Genomic DNA, 16,569 nt, shown 5'->3' on the forward strand with positions numbered 1-16,569 from the left:
CTTTTTGCACTCTACATCCCACTCCATGTGTACTTGTCTTGATATTATGTCTTATTTGTATATTTGTATTTTTGTATATCATGTTGATATGTGCCTATATGTATATTGTTGTCTCTATTGTAAAGTATGTGTCTATATTACTAGTTGTCTATGTCTAGGGAGTTAACACCTACCAAAGTCAAATTCCTTGTGTATACTTGGCCAATAAATCTGATTCTGATTCTGACAGTCAACTGTTCTGACAGCTCACTCATATGTCAAAGTCTCCATCTAGTGGCTGAGAGGCTACACTATTTTTGTTGTTATTTATACAAACGATCATCTGCTGCCACCTACTGTTGATATCAGGATACTGACATTTTCATGAGGAAAAGAAATGCAGTTTTTTAACTTAAAAAATGTGTTACACGTGCAAAAATGAAAGTAGTCTAGCAGTATGTCGAACTAAAATGGGGAAGTGGAAAATCTTGGTCAGTATGGTATATTATTATAATTATTATTATATAATAGGCCTACAAAAATGTTAAGAAACTGTGATGTTGGGGATAAAAAAAAATTCTTTATTTTTGCATTTTTATTCTGCTGCATGTTGTTATTGTTCCAAGATACCAAATATTACAATTGGAGTGAAGAAACCTCTGGTATAACTGCGGTGGTGTAAGTTTTGTGTTTCCGTCCTCTGGCACATGGTGGCACTCTTTTATTAGTATTTCTGCAGGTCACACATTGGTCATCATTGTTCACATGAAGCCTGAAACCCTCACAGTATTCAATATTCATACTAAAATAAAGACATTTTTAACATCCTAAAACTCTAGGATGTGATGCACATAGCTTTTATTTTGGAAATCAAATGTTGCTTTTTGATTTCAATCTCACGGTTTCCGGGTTAAACGACAAGTTTCCCCCTGACTGTGTCAAACGGTGTGTAGTCATGTGTGTCGTCCTTGGATGTATTAAAGTGCTCATATTGTGCTCATATTCAGGTTCCTAATTGTATTTAGAGGTTGTACCAGAAGAGGTTTACATGGTTTAATTTTCAAAAAACACCATATTTTTGTTGTACTGCACATTGCTGCAGCTCCTCTTTTCACCCTGTGTGTTGAGCTCTCTGTTTTAGCTACAGAGTGAGACATCTCACTTCTGTTCCATCTTTGTTGGGAATTGCACATGTACAGTAGCTAGGTAAGGACTACTAGCCAGTCAGAAGCAGAGTATGAGGGCGGGCCCTGACAGTACCTAGGTAAGGACTACTAGCCAGTCAGAAGCAGAGTATGAGGGCGTGCCATGCTAGCAGCTAGGCGAGCATTATAACGTGTGTTACAAAGTGACCACGTTTGTCTCTGAAGTAAAGGCTGGACTACAATAGAGCTGTTTGGAGCAGTTGGTGAACAGTGTTTTCTGTTGGAGATGGTAAGTCCCTTTGGGGGGGACTTTGGGCTTTTTCACTTTGTAAACCTATAATGTGCACAAAAAAGATATATAACACAATAAAGGAAAGGGAAAAAGCCAAAAAGCATAGTATGAGCACTTTAAGAGTGTAGTCTCGCTTTAGCCCCGACAAAACGTAGCAACACGTTTTTATAAACTGACACTGGGGTGCATTGAACACCCTGTTGTGTGTACAAGCGCTCTGCCTTTTTAGTACCACGAGTTTACAGACATGTCTCTGCTGATTGGGTATCACCTGTGACACAGCCAAAAAAACAAGATACACACCCACCAAACAAGAGAAAACATATCTCAATGCCGTTGCACACCGTTTAACACCATTCCGAGAAAACTTGTCGTTTAACCAGGAAACCGTAGCTTGAAACCAGGAAACGTAGATTGAATGTACCCCAGACCTTCCTCCACAGTGCTGCAAAGGAAGGTCTGGCAAGTCCACACAGCATGCCGGGATGGGAGAAAAACGTGCTCTGGTTTATTGGCATTTCTTTAAACCAATCACAATCGCCATGGGCAGAGCTAAGCTCCAGACAAAGCCATGGTGCCTCTGCAATGTAGCCTCAGGAAGGAACTTATTTTGGTGGAACATGTGTACGTTCAAAAGTAGTTTTAGTCGCGCAACAGAAAACAGATTGGACAGATAGTCTAGCTAGCTGTCTGGATTTACCCTGCAGAGATCTGAGGAGCAGTTAACCATAGTCCTCAGAAATCCACCAGAGTTTAAAATGCCAACAAAAGAAAGCGGAAGGTAATGGACATTGGGTTGAAATGAGTGTCATCCGGCGGAATTTCTGGTGGCAACGGAGCAATCCCGGAAGTGGAACGTCTTGGACTAAACGGTGTGCAAAGGGCTTTGAGGTATGTTTTGGTTTGGTGGCTGTGTCACAGGTGATACACAATAAGCAGAGATGTGTATGTAAACTCGTGGAAATAAAAATGACAAAGCATTTATGCACACAACAGTGTGTTCAACGCACCCCCCATTTCAGCTGAAATAAACGCGTTGCTACGTGTTTTCGGGGTCTGGTGTTGAACGTGGCCTGGGTGTTGGGTGCTGTTTCTTTTGTCACACTACTGCACATGGTTCTTCAACAAAGGGCCAACAAGATCTCTGCCCAAGCTCTTCCCCAATTAAAGGTCAGCATGGCACAAGTACTTCATAATTGTAGTTGAGTAAATGTACTTAGTTAGCTTTCACCACTGGTTTTTGTTGTTGTGCATCACTTTGGTTTAAAAGAAAACCTGCTTAACTAAATGTGACACTTATTAAGCTATCATGCCATGATCAGTCAAGATAGCAAACAGCAGGCAGGCGCAGCGTGTAGCAGCATAATGGGAGCATTTATCTGCATAAAAAACAGGAAAGAAAAAATGAATTATTAAAAAACAGATGATGTGAATAATAATTACTAAACCCAACCTCTCTACAGTATCTGCTAATACCATGTTTCCAGTTGCATATGTCTTGGCTTTTTGATTAAAAAAGAAAATCCCCTCCCCCTCCCAACACACTATAAAAAAAGCCTGACATTAATTATTTGCTATTTTGCAGGCGGGAGTCTGCCCTTTTGCTAAAGGGAGTCATTTATCTCTTTGCATGATGCCTGAAACAAATGAACAAAACAATGATGAAGCTAATGATGTGTGCTGCAGCTCATCACAAATCTAACACAGGCATAGTCACACGAGCAGGGAAATAAAAACTGATACAAATTATAAATTTCATCATGCTTTCCGAAACTCGAAGGCAGTCACAAGAAGCTTTGCAAGTCAAGTGGTTTCCGGCCACAGGTTGTCGTGGTAACTGTCAGTCTTTGCCACCTCTTGGAGCATCTTTATGTCAGCAGCCAACACTCTTCATCTTGAGTTCTGTTTGATGATGGGGGAGAACTTGAAAGCAGACAGTTTTTATGTAACACAGGATCGCAACATCATCAACATCAAATGCAAATCGCTTCTCCACTTCTGGGCAATAACAACATTTGTTTTATGTCTGCGGTTATCTGGGAAGACCCCTTTACCTTTGATCTCTCTGAATGACGCTAATGACAAAAACCTGCATTTGTTTTCTTTGATACTGTAAAAGCTTTTCTGCATCAAGGGATTGGGACAGAAATGTAATATGCCAAGGTCTGCTTTTCAGACATCCCTGTGGTCGAAAAAGTACTTCATCTTTGTTTCTAGTCTGGAAATCTCCAAATGGAACATTGCTGGAGTTCAAATAGACTCTTACCCAGCTCTGGGTTTTTGTTTATGTCCTCCCCTCCTCTTTATCACTTTCTTTTTCTGTTATTTTGTCCTTCTCTGGCTTTGAAAAAGCCTCAGGGGGGATGTGAGTGCTCCAACTCTCACACAATACTGATTCAGTCTTGGCTGTGTGAGTGGTGGATACAGAGATGAAAAAAAAACATATCTCATAGGCGTTTGCTCTTGTATCTCAGTTGGTCTGGGCTGTTTCCAAAGAAAATGCCCCACAATTACAATCTAAGTACCAGAAACTACCCGTAGGCGCACGCATGATTAAGAAAGAAGTCTTTTATCCTTTCAAGACCCCGCTGAGAAACTCATTTGTTCAAGATGAGACTGCTGTCATTTAAAAATGTATTTATTTTCTCAAAAAACAGAAAATTACAGCGTATGGATGCACCTTTTAACGGACAATAGCAACCATAATTGCCAGAGTGATAAAACCTCATGAGGACAAGATATATTTCAACTAATGTATTCCCCTCAAATGGAGGAATAGAGTTTTTAATGCATAGTGATTTGTTCCATTCATTCACACCCTATATATATATATATATATATATATATACAGTATATATATATAAGAACAAGACTAAAAAGTCTACAGCCATTCTGGTGGCTCAGTCAGCAGGCTGTTCTCAATCCCTGTTTGTATTTACCTACGAAAAGTATTGCATTTAATTTGTTTATCACCCACACAATCATGAGCCAGGGCATGCAGGGCTTCCTCAAGGAGAAAGTTAGGCAACATAGTAGCCTATAAAAAGCCAAGAAGTTCATGTAGGGAGGAGGTAGGTTGGTTGGTTGTTGAATGGGTGGATGGATGGGTTGAATGCACACAGGACTTTCACCCAGGTGACTGCTGTTTGTGGCCCGTGCGAAACCAAGAGTCAATTTTGACTTCTTTTAGCTGACTTTTGTTACGTAACTTAATTAACGCCAGGTACATAAGTTAGGCCTACATAAGCAAAGTACTTATTTTAACCCAAACTACGATATTTTCCTAAACCTAACCAAGTAGTTGTGTTGCCTAAACAGGTTTTGCATTGCAGGGTCTTGCGCAGGCGCACCAATCGCTCGTGTTGCTGGACAATCGTAGGATAACTAACTAACTAACTAATTCTAATATTTGTGCACAACTTTTCGTAAGATACCAAATGAACCGTTGTATGATGATATGTTGCAGTGAGGCTGTATTTGCTGCTTTGAGGCACATCATCAGTTAAGTTATTAACCAAAGTATTGGACAAATTGACATTTTTTGAAATTGACAAGTTTAATCAATCCAATCCATCAAATATTTGTTAAGATATTTTAGGCTGGACTGAAGTGGCAGACCAGCTGACAAGTGGACTAGCTGCAAGCATGGCTAACAATTCCAGTCTGGCTATCTGCATTTGAAACAACTGATCATGGCATTTTAATCAATAGACTTGAGAAATGGGTAGGTCTTGTATCACATTTAATCTTAATTAGGGAGTTCCTCATGGGAGCATACTTGAATCCTACTGAATCCTACTGATTTTGGTGATTCCCTGACCTTTTCGCTGTAGCCACCATCAAGTACAAGTTTCAATTTGTTTGTTTTTAATGTTTTATGATATTGTTATCAAAACTTATACTTAATGTTACTGCCAATTCTCACATTTGTTTAGCGAGGCAGTATATCTGCATGAAAGTGCTGTACAAATTAGGTTGTTATTATTATTAATGATTACGGTAATCTAGAAATATGTGGCAGTTCTTGATATGTGGGGACCCATTGGAAAATCTAAGTGCATCTCTGCTTAAAGAAATGCAGATTTGAGTGCTACATTTGTGCTACATTGATAGTTTTCCAGAAGTGAAATCAGTTGGAGCTTGCACAGTCCATAACATAAATTATCTCTGATTACAGCAAGCTGCAAGGGTAGTATAGCTCATGCTGTTATATCATACCTCTAAACACCACCAGCACCATTTCCCCCTGTGCAATCACACAGCTGTATGTAGTCATTCATTGCATCTGAAGCTCACTTTAAAGCCTCTCTATCTGTCCATTTTTCGCACTACTTCATGGCGCCTCACATCTTCCTAACCCCATACTGTGATGGTGGCTCTGGTATCCTAGCAACCAGCCCTCTTAGAGGAGGTGACAGCATTTGAGTGGGCACCCTCACCTCTCAAAATACCCCCCCCAACCATCACCCTCCCTGCCCTTCATCAGTCAAGTAAACACACCTCACTCCGTGGTGCAGTCTGCTTCATGCACTTATGCATTAGGGTCACTGTTTTAGACTGATAATGAGTCTGAAATGCCATTTCATTTCACTTCATCCATACATATTTGAATCAGTAAGTACCTCTAGTAAAACAGGAAAAACAAATGTTCATGAATTATTAATTTGGGACACCAATATTGACTTCATTACACAGGGTATTGGCCATAAGGTGGCATTATCCACATTACTACAGTTTCTTTGTCAATGTCATAATTACATTTTTTTCATTATCAGTTACAATATAGGTCATAGCAGGCATCTAACTCAGTTCTTAGTGCCACAACAGCCCCTCAAATTACTTTACATCATAATGATTTATTTTATTGATTTATTCTGATGAGATACATACAGAAACATACATTTTGGGAGTGAACTTTTATCAGATCTGTATCAGCAGATATCCCAAGTTGAGGTTTCAGAATCAATATATTGGGAGGGAAAAAGCTGGAGCCTGACTTTCTGTTTGGTAATAAAGCACTTATAAATGTTGGTATTCCATCAATAAATCCTCACTAGTTTCTCACGTTCTAATAAGCTGTCAAATCTGCAGTTGATAAATGTTGTTGAGACACACACAGATGTCCACAGATGTTTTTCAGAAGGTTAGGCAGTTAAACAGTCGAGGTCTGAAAAGACAAAACATGTTGGTAGAGGATTTCCCACAACGTGCCAATAGAGTCTGACCAATACTGGATGTCAGAAACCGATACTGATATCGGTATTTAAGAGTTTTAAAATCTTCAATATCTAACAAAATCTAACAATAAATCATATTCATCTGTTCATTGTTTTAGCATATAAAATAAAGATAAACTGACATTTCTTTTAAGGATCCCTTACATTTGGTAAGAACTGTGTTTAAGATATGAAAGAAGCAGATCATTTCACATTTGAAAACGGAACTTGTCAGTGCTCTCTGCTGGACACAATACCTACTCTAATGGAGATACTGTTATTAAATAGCCTCAAACATTTACTTTACTGATATATCTGCAGTAAGTCAATATCAGCCGATGTATCAGCCAGGCTGATTTATTGATCTACCTAGTGTCGACTCAACCGTTGTTCTTATAATGGCTTTTTAAGAAAAGATTTTATTGCAAATGTTTTTTCTTCTTCCAAAAGTAACTTTAAATGTTTTATAAATGGACTAATAAGTAAATTAAAGGGCAACAAATACTGAATTGGATCCTCAATGGCCCAAGTGTAGCCCTAAATGCTGGTATTATTCTTAATGTTCTTATTATTCTTTGCCCTAAAATAGTCGTTTAAGGGGATCAATGCTTGGTCTTTACTGAACTTGAGATAGTTTTTTAAAGGACATTTCTGTCAGTTTGCAAAGTTAGAGACACTGGATTCATGCACGGATTCATGCATTCATGCATGCTCTTGGGGGAATCAATGGAATTGTTGGGTCCTTGTAAATTATAGAGTGTGGTCTAGACCTACTCTATCTGTAAAGTGTCCTGAGATAATTTCTGTTATGATTTGAAACTATAAATAAAATTGAATTGAATTGAATTGGAGCCATTATTTAGCCTAGTGATTTAAAAGAAATGTTGGTAGTGTGCATATATTAAGAAGACATTTGGTAGTAGTATTCCTTTTAGATATTTCAGTGTTTTGCAGCATGATTGATTGTTAATTCAAACGTTTCATAGGGCTGCCATGTATTTGTCAGTGTACGTCAGAGCTCTTGTTGCCTGTTTTCATTTGAAGTTAAAGAGATGGCTAGCAGTCAGATAATTTAGTTACTTTGACATCCCTGACACGCCACCGGTTCTGAATGACTGTAAATCACGTCACGCTGCGCTCACATTTGGGCTGGCTGCAGCCTGGAGCCACACTGACAAAATGACGTGAGTGGTTGGCGACGCTAAATGGCAGCGATTGAAATAGCCTACCTGCCAGCCTGCTCACCCACTTGCTGATGCGATCACGACCCCGTCAGCAGCGTTTCAGCACCGCGGCGCCCTGGACAGCTCCTCCGCCTTCACTTCCCTCCGGGACGTTTAAATCTGCGGAGAAAAGTGGAACTCAAAAAGAAAAAAAACATTTAGTTTCGTTTGCTGACTGCGATTTTTCTTCCACTTTAAGTCTTAGAGGGGGAGATGGATATTGATCGTCCAGCCAATGTCTCCTTTTTTGATTTCGTTGGCGGAGTCCAACTTCTCCAGGGGGAGGAAACCAGGACAGCCCTGCCGGTCATCCTCATCGGGATCTGCGTGTCCGGAGCAGTTGGGAATTTGCTCGTTTTGCTGATTTTCCTCCGTGACTTTAGAAACGGAAAGGGCTCTGAGGTGAAGGCGCTCCTCGCCTCTCTGGCCTCCACGGACTTGGTGATCCTGCTGCTGTGCGCCCCCGTGCGCGCCGTCACCTACTACAAGCAGACCTGGACCCTAGGGAGTTTTGTCTGCAGCACCACGGACTGGTTCCAGCACTCGTGTGTGGTTGCAAAAACTTTAATCCTTGCAGTCACCACCAGAGCCAAACACACGCTGGTCCCCAGCGCCACGGGGCCCCTGTACTGCCCGACGTGGATGCACGGAGCTCTGGCGTTCATTTGGATTGTGTCGATGATGTTTCCCATTCCCCAGATGCTTTTCGCTTCTTTGGTGCCCCATGGCCGCGACACTATTTGCGTCTCTGAAATGCCAGTGTGTGCGTCTGTCTTCATGAGGTTATTCTACAAGATTTATCCAACTGCAACCTTTGTGGTGCCGGTCATCTTCACCCTTGCCTACTACACCAAAGCGCTGCACACCGCGGTGAACCACGCACCCAGCCCGCAGCATCAGAGCAAGGTTACCCTGGTGTTACTGTGTCTCAGCGGCGCCCTCGGGCTCATGCTGCTGCCAGAGTGGGGGACTTTCACCTGGATCAGGCTCGGGTACAACAAACCTCCCGTTGGTTTAATCATCTTTGCGCAAGTCCTCCTTTACGCATGCAGCTCCCTCTCTCCAGTGATCTTGATGACAATGTACGACGACGTGCGCCAAGGACTGATGGCCATCTGGTTCTCCGCGACCTGCAGAGGCTCAAAGCACCTCCACAGCAACAAGTGTCCCCAAACGGAGGAGAACGGAGCAGAAGTGGGAGCCAACGCAGTCCCCAACGCGGTCTCACAGGAGAGGGAGAAGACCTTCCCAGATGTGGAGCACTTTTGGACAGGGCGCAGGAATACGCACGTCGAGGAGGCGCAGGATCCGGTTCCGTGGGAGAGAGAGGAGAAAATGTTGTAGTGAATCAGATGTGAAAGTGTCTCTTTTTTGTTGTTTTTTTGCAGAAGAGTGCAACTTGTTCTCAGCTGGTTTCTAGTGTGTTGACCCACAGTGCAGACCCTCGTTGAACGGCTGTTTGCTGTCGTGAGCTTGATTATATGTGAAATAAACTTGTACACTCTCATGTTTTGATGTAACACATGTTTTAATCTATTTTGAATATCTGTTCTCGCCTGCAGTATTGCTACACTGTCAAGTAGAACACCTTTATTAGAGAAGGTTTGTACAAACATGAAGCCAGTGTAAATATCCAGGACACACTGTGATTGTGTACGTGTGATGCAAACCATGGATATTAAAACATTCTCAAATATGAGGACTGCTCTGTTTTTTTTTTTTCAAAGGCTATACAATCACTCAGCCTACCTTAATTACGGATAAAACACAATTCGACCATCAAATCTCTTCATTTAATTCAGACGGTTATGAGAGGGCATGCAGAGATCATTTCTCCATATTAAAATCACAACTAATCCAGCTGCATGTTTTAGGTCAATCATAATATTTCAGTGAAAGCAGCATTTTGAGCAAGTAGTGGTGTAAAAGCTGGTCAGTAGTGAATGAATGACTGCAGAGTCTCAGTCACATAACAGTCACACTAACAGCCGGATTCAGTAAGTGGGCATACAAGTGCACAGTGCAGTAGTATTGTCACACTTTAGGACCCTCAGGAAGTTTGAGTTAAGGGAAGTTTAAACCATAGGCGTAGATTTTAGGGGGGGATGAAGGGATAGCCTCCCCCCCAATATTTAAAAGCGGTAGATTTGTCCCCCCTCAAAAAATATGAAAGACAACCCACTCCATAAAAGAGGTAAAAATAACCGTTCAATAACTGTGTCTACTTATGCTACACTGGGAGGTTCAAGAACACAACAGGACCTTGAAAAATAAAGACGTGATTTCTTGTGATTTTGACGTTTATGTATAGGAGAATAATCATTTTCTATATATAAATACAGAAATTTGAGCCGTAAATTGATGCAGAAAAGGCACACATTGTTTTGCATAATAATTCACCAGAATGCAGGATATTAAGTGTTTGATGCTCGAAAGTTCCCCCGATGTTGAAACAAAACCTACGCCCTTGGTTTAAACACAGTGAAAAAGCCTCTGATCTTTAATGCCACATTGCAGAAATACTCTGTTACATATAAAAGTCTGCACTTAAAAGTATCAAAATATACTTCAAGTACCAAAAAGTAAGTCATTGTGCAAAATAATAATTCCAGAATCATAAATATTAGGCTTTATTGTTGGATTACAATTACAGATGCATGAATGTGTTCATCACTTCCATGTAGCAGCTGGTAAAGGTGGGGCTCATTTTAATTACTCTATATCCTGCTGGGTAGCTTGTGGATTTCCCCCGGGGATTAATAAAGTTTTACCTTATCTTATCCTATGATACGTCATCATCATTTATGTGTTGATCAAGCTTAGCCTACATGGGGCGCATCCTCCCTGTTGATTATATTTTGTATTATTAATTGTAATCTGCAAAAAAAACTGAAAACAAATACATACATTGCAGTAAAAAGTGCAATATTTGCCTCTGAGATGTGTGGAGTAGAAGTATGAAGTAGCAGAAAATGGAAATACTCAAGTTAAGTACCTTGACATTGAACTTAAGTACAGTACTTAAGTAAATGTGCTTAGTTACCTTCTCACCACTGCGTATACTCATGTAATAAAGGGTTTTATAACACAATATAATGTACGCAGCTGGACATTTTTAAGAGCATTACAGTATCTGTCAACAATTTGAACTTCTCCTACGACAAACACGTTAATAAACACATATTTGTGTACAACCACATTATGTGTTATTATTTTTTTTTAAAGATTAATTTTTGGGCATTTTTATGCCTTTATTTTATAGGACAGCTTAGACATGAAAGGGGAGAGAGAAGGGGAATGACCTTCAGCAAAGAGCCGCAGGTCAGAGTCGGCCGCTGTGTCAAGGAGGAAACCTCTATATATGGGTGAACTAACCGGGGGCCCATTATATGTGTTATTATGACACATTTCTTAAATGTTTATATGCTGATAGATGATAAATAGGGAGAGTTTACGTAAAGAGTTTCCTATAAGGGTTGAAAATACATAAAAAAACACACTCAACATTTCTGCTAATGTGCTATAAACATATGTTAATTAACTGCTTATAGATGATAAATAGGAAGGGTTGTTGTTTTCATTTGTCACATCATTAAGTAATAAGTATTTGGTCACTTACAACCTGACAATTAAGGCAGATAAAGTAAATAAAAGTGCAAATAAAGTAATATAAATGTCTCGGAGTCATCACTAAAGCCTTTATTACACAACATGAGCTTGTAATTTGAGTAGGTTTGTGAGCTTATCCACCTTTTCACACAGTTAAGATGTATAATAATGTTGAATGAGTGGATGGCCCAGCACCCTGCATTAACAGTCTACCCTTTCAGCGGTGGTGAAAGGAAACCTGCTTTTAGTCGTCTGTGTGTTTACCAGTGAAGCAGCGGCCGCCTGTGGCTCCGACGCCCCAGCAGATATGACATTTTAGTCTGCCTGAGTGAAGAGAAAGGTTACAGGTCGAAGAGAATGAAAAAAACAAGCTTCCAAAGCTCTTCATCATAATTGTGCTCCGGATTTATTCATTGACAATAGACCGTGTCTCCAAATGTCTGCCCATGGGTCACAGCCGGGTTTTTTCATTCTATTATTCACTGTATTTATAGAGTTCTCCCCCCTCATAGGAGGAAACTACACTGAATAACAGACATGGTTTATTTCTTCTCAACCAATCAAGAAGTCTATTTAATAGATAAATCTACTAAATGAACTCTCCCACATTTCTCCTACTACACTAATTAAATATAGAGACACTGTCACGGAGAATAATGTGCTCATAAGCTTTCAGGGAATAAATGATTACCTAAGAAATGTAAAATAGAAAAGAAAACCGCTGACTGACTTAAAAAATGTCAACGTAAGCTGACTCACACGACAAACCTTCTAGAGCAGTAACCTGTTATTTACAGTTTGATAAGACCAGATACATGTCTTTCTCCCATGCAGGGAAATGAAAGTGTTACATCAGCAGAGAAGTACAAACAGTGGCTGATTAGCATGGTTTTAGAAAACATGCTATAAAGGTGGATGGATAGATGATATGTATACACTGCAAACATTGCTTTATACAAAAAAGAATAACTGTAGTTCAAGTGGAAATACAATTTATAAAGATAAAGATCAGAGCCCTGATCAGCGTACAGACAAACACTATGAACAGGATCAATCCTAATCAAAGGCTTTAGAGAAATGTTTTCAGCCAGCTTTTAAAAGAGGTCAGTGCATTGTATGTGCAGTGGAGTGTATGTGCGATGGGCCTGAGTGGACCCTGAATGTTCATGTAGGTGTACAGCACGGCCATTTTAACATGGCACTTAACACTGCTACCCTGCTGATACACTCATCCCTCCACCACCCTGTAACCTCCTCCTGATGTGCTAGATTTCTGATATTGTTGATTTGATTAGGCTTTAATGTCTATGCATCTTTATTTATTTATGTTTTTTTTTTTTTTAAGACAATTTATGGGGCATTTTAGGCCTTTATTTCCAACCAGACAGCTTAGACTTCAAAGGGGAGAAAGAGGGGAAATAACATGCAGCAAAGGGCCGCAGGTTGGAGTTGAACCCACGGCCACTGCGCCAAGGACTAAGCCTCTTTATATGGGCGCGCGCTCTACCAGGTTAGCTACCCAGGTGCCTGGCATTCACATGTTTTACGGAAACAGAGACAGAAGAAAAACAGTGATGTCCTACTAAAAACAGGAGAGAAAATAACAACTGAGCAAAAGTAATGGAAAAAGAAGAACAAATGAGAAAAAAAATAGACAAATAGAAATACATACACAGGGTCAGCATTGGTCTAACTCATCACCATACTACCTTTTGTGTATCATCGAATGATAAGTATACTGTTATTACCGTGCTGATTGTAAAGATGTGGGTAAGTCTTGATGAGCTCCTGGCTGCTATTCACATATGCAATATGCAGTCATCACATCACTTTGTTGTAATAATGGCACCTATACGCGTAAACAACATCGTCCTTGCATCTTTCTGAAAGGGAATTAGTTCTCCAGCAGAATGATGAGCCATAATCGGCCAATTCCTTGATAAAAGTGCCTTTGACTGAAATATTTGCCTTTACTTTTCTCCACTGCTGTTTGTGTACTGCAGCTTTTGTTGGGTTGAAACCCCTATAGAGATCCAACCTTTAATCTTTATTGTGTTAGTGCATGCGTGAACAATCCGGGACCCAGATCAAATGCACTTAACAGCAGAGAATCAGGGACCAGGTTGATAGACTTCCTCATAACCCAGAGTGATCTGAGACAAGTCTCCCTGCGGATTCCTCATCCATGTCACTGAAAGATACAGCTTTACTCACCAAACATCCCCCACTATCACATAAAGGGTAGGTCTGACAGTTCTCAGATATACATTAAGTGGTAATATCACAGTGTCTAAGAAGCCATAATGAAGCCTGTTGTGTAATGTTGTGTATGCAGCCACAACGCTTGGTTCACTTTAAACATCATGCTGGCATCAAAGCAATCAAACTGCCTTTGGGGGATAAAGTCAATAAGGTCCCATTTGTACTCTATATGTAAGCTTTAAAGAAAAGGAGGAAGAGCTTCCTTTAGTGTGCACACATAAATATATTAATGAAAGCTGTCTCATTCATGGTAAGTTCTGGTAAGTTGTTACAGCATTTCTCACTATTTTATGATTTTTTACAAACCAAACAATCATTCGCCTAAATGGAGAAAATAATCAGCGGATTAATCCACAATAAAAATAGTCATTAGTTAAAGTTCAAAATAAGCTCCACCTCACCAACTACAACATTAAAATCCTGCTTTTACATTAATGCATGAGTAATAATAATCTAATGCTATAATATATAACAGTCTAACAGTCACAGGGGACATTTTTCTGCATTGAGTACTTTTACTTTAATTACTTTAATGAATCACTTCTATATCCTGAGTTGAACTATCTGTGCCGAGGTACATTAGGATCTAGCATGTCACTTTTTCTTACCAGTGTGCTGTAGTTTTAAAGCTAAAGGCCTCTGAAAAGAGTAAAGTCCTGCTCTTTTATTGAAATGTACATGGTGTTTTTTTCTCCCCGCTCAACCGTGAAGGACTGTTGAAGCTGCCTCAGGCTCTCGCTGTGGCTTTATTTGTATCCTTCCTTCGTCTTGCAAAGGAAGGATTGCCCTACAATATATGAAAGGTTTGAAGCAGACTTGATTCAAAATAGGACTTACTAATAGTTTAAGCATTTGTTCAGAGCTGTATGGAGAGTTACAGGAAAGGGATTTCACCGTATGAAGATGGTTTAGTGTTGTTTAATGTCAGGTTTGTTCTAAACTGACTATCATATTCTCTAATATTTTTCTGCTCACTATGTTGCTGCATGTATTTATTAAACCCATTTAATCAGATGAATTTAAGTCATTGAAAGCTAATTCAGCTACACTTCATGTTTGTACGTTCAGTGACAGACACAAAAAAAACCTACTATAACCCTGATAAGTAACTGTCCACTCTGACGTCTAGACTGTAGGTCAAACGTGAACAGTGCTGTGGCCTGGGTAGAGCGGGCGCACATATACTGAGAGGCTTATGCCTCGACGCAGAGGTCTAGGGTCCGACCTGTGACGATTTCCTGCATGTCTTCCCCCTCTCTCTGTCCCCTTTCTCACCTAGCTGTCCTATCCATTAAAGGCAGAAAAGCCCAAAAATGTGAGTAGTGACTTCATCGAATATCTTAAATGCAGTAATTGTCATGATAACAACCACATTTTCATGCAAACACATTGCTGGTTTAGAAACATGATAAAGAAAAGAGCACCAGAGAGAGCAAGACCTCTCACGCAGGACAGAAACTGTTTGAACGTCCCCCTCACTTTCTGGCAGGAAGCTGAGATCCATCACAACCAAAACCTCACGCCATAAGAACAGTTTCTTTCTGACAGCAGCCGGCCTCATCAACATGGCCCAGTGACCCCCGCTGACATGGACTCTTACTGTATGTATACGGGGGTGCGAAGGAGATCTGTCTTTATGCGTTAAATGAACACACATCTGGGACTATTATCCCTGTACATTGCACACATTCTCTAGACTGTGAAGTTTTGCACATCCTCTGATAAATCCTGGACAAAACTGTACAGCTTTCTAATTCTCAAACTGTTATATTTTTACATATTAAGTAATAGTATTGTTATGGTGTTTTAATAGTAGGCCTACCTTTTTTCATATTTTTATTGTAATTTTCTATTCTATTACGTTCTTGACTTTGCTTTTATTTTTCACTGCCTCTTACGTGTTTGTTGTACACACCAAACACCAAGGCACATTCCTTGTATGTATAAACCTACTTGGTAATAAATCTGGCTCTGATTCTGACAAAAAGAAATGATGGAAGAGGATGTCACAGACTAGAACCACCCACATGGTTTGATTGACAGGTGCAGGAGATGTAGTTTTACTTTAGGGAATGCAGTTACAGTAACGTGAATAATGCAATCAAATGTAAAAGACACAATTGCAGGATAAAGAGCATCTAAGCATAAAAAAAACCCTTTCTATTTAAGCAGTGCACGTTCAATCCCTGTTTAACAGATCTTCGGTATAATGAACCAACATCCTGCCTGATGTCATTATCCTTCCCATAATCCTCCAGTAATCCAGATCACTGGATCCTGTTCATGTTGTTAACTTACTTTCTGCACTAAATAAGATTATTGTCACCCAAAGACGGATCTCCTGTTAAGACAGATCCTTGGAGGCAGTGTTCATTTCACTCAGGAGGGTAAAAGGGATTTTTTTTGTAAAAGCATAGCCTACTGTGTATTACTGCACAAAGTACACATCTACTGGCTCAGTGAGTGAGTGGCGCCACCCTCTGTTATGATATGAGCATACCATAGGCCATGATTTCACTTGACATATTCACGGCTCTGGTGTTATAAACTTGTGTTTAAAGTCATGTCACGTTTTTGTTTATAAAGCAGATCATGGTGGGAAGTACAGACACTTATTGTTTTGTCCCTTTACAGACTTTACTTTAGACACTTAATTACACACTTTTCCCTGCATGGGATCAATACATTTAATCTTATATTGTTTTTATGGAGGTCTGCGATGGGACCTCAGAACAAGAAGGTTGGGAAACAAGTTAGGATCAATCCTATTGGCCCGCTCTTTGATTGACAGCGCTTTCGTCCAATAGGGATAGAGAACAGGGAGGTCATTTTAAACCACTGCG

The 16,569-nt window shown here is 40.1% G+C and overlaps 1 protein-coding gene across 1 annotated transcript in view; it reads left to right on the forward strand.

Annotated features, from left to right (window-relative positions):
- Positions 1 to 9,199, forward strand: part of LOC144535558 (G-protein coupled receptor 151) — a 35,097-nt gene extending 25,898 nt beyond the window's left edge. The window contains 3 exon segments of the mRNA XM_078278097.1: positions 7,869 to 7,908; positions 7,910 to 7,967; positions 8,055 to 9,199. Of these exon segments, the coding sequence (XP_078134223.1) occupies positions 7,869 to 7,908; positions 7,910 to 7,967; positions 8,055 to 9,199 (1,243 nt within the window).
- Positions 9,200 to 16,569: the final 7,370 nt, after the last annotated feature.

This window comes from Sander vitreus, chromosome 20, assembly GCF_031162955.1.
Source record: "Sander vitreus isolate 19-12246 chromosome 20, sanVit1, whole genome shotgun sequence".
NCBI lineage: Eukaryota > Metazoa > Chordata > Actinopteri > Perciformes > Percidae > Sander > Sander vitreus.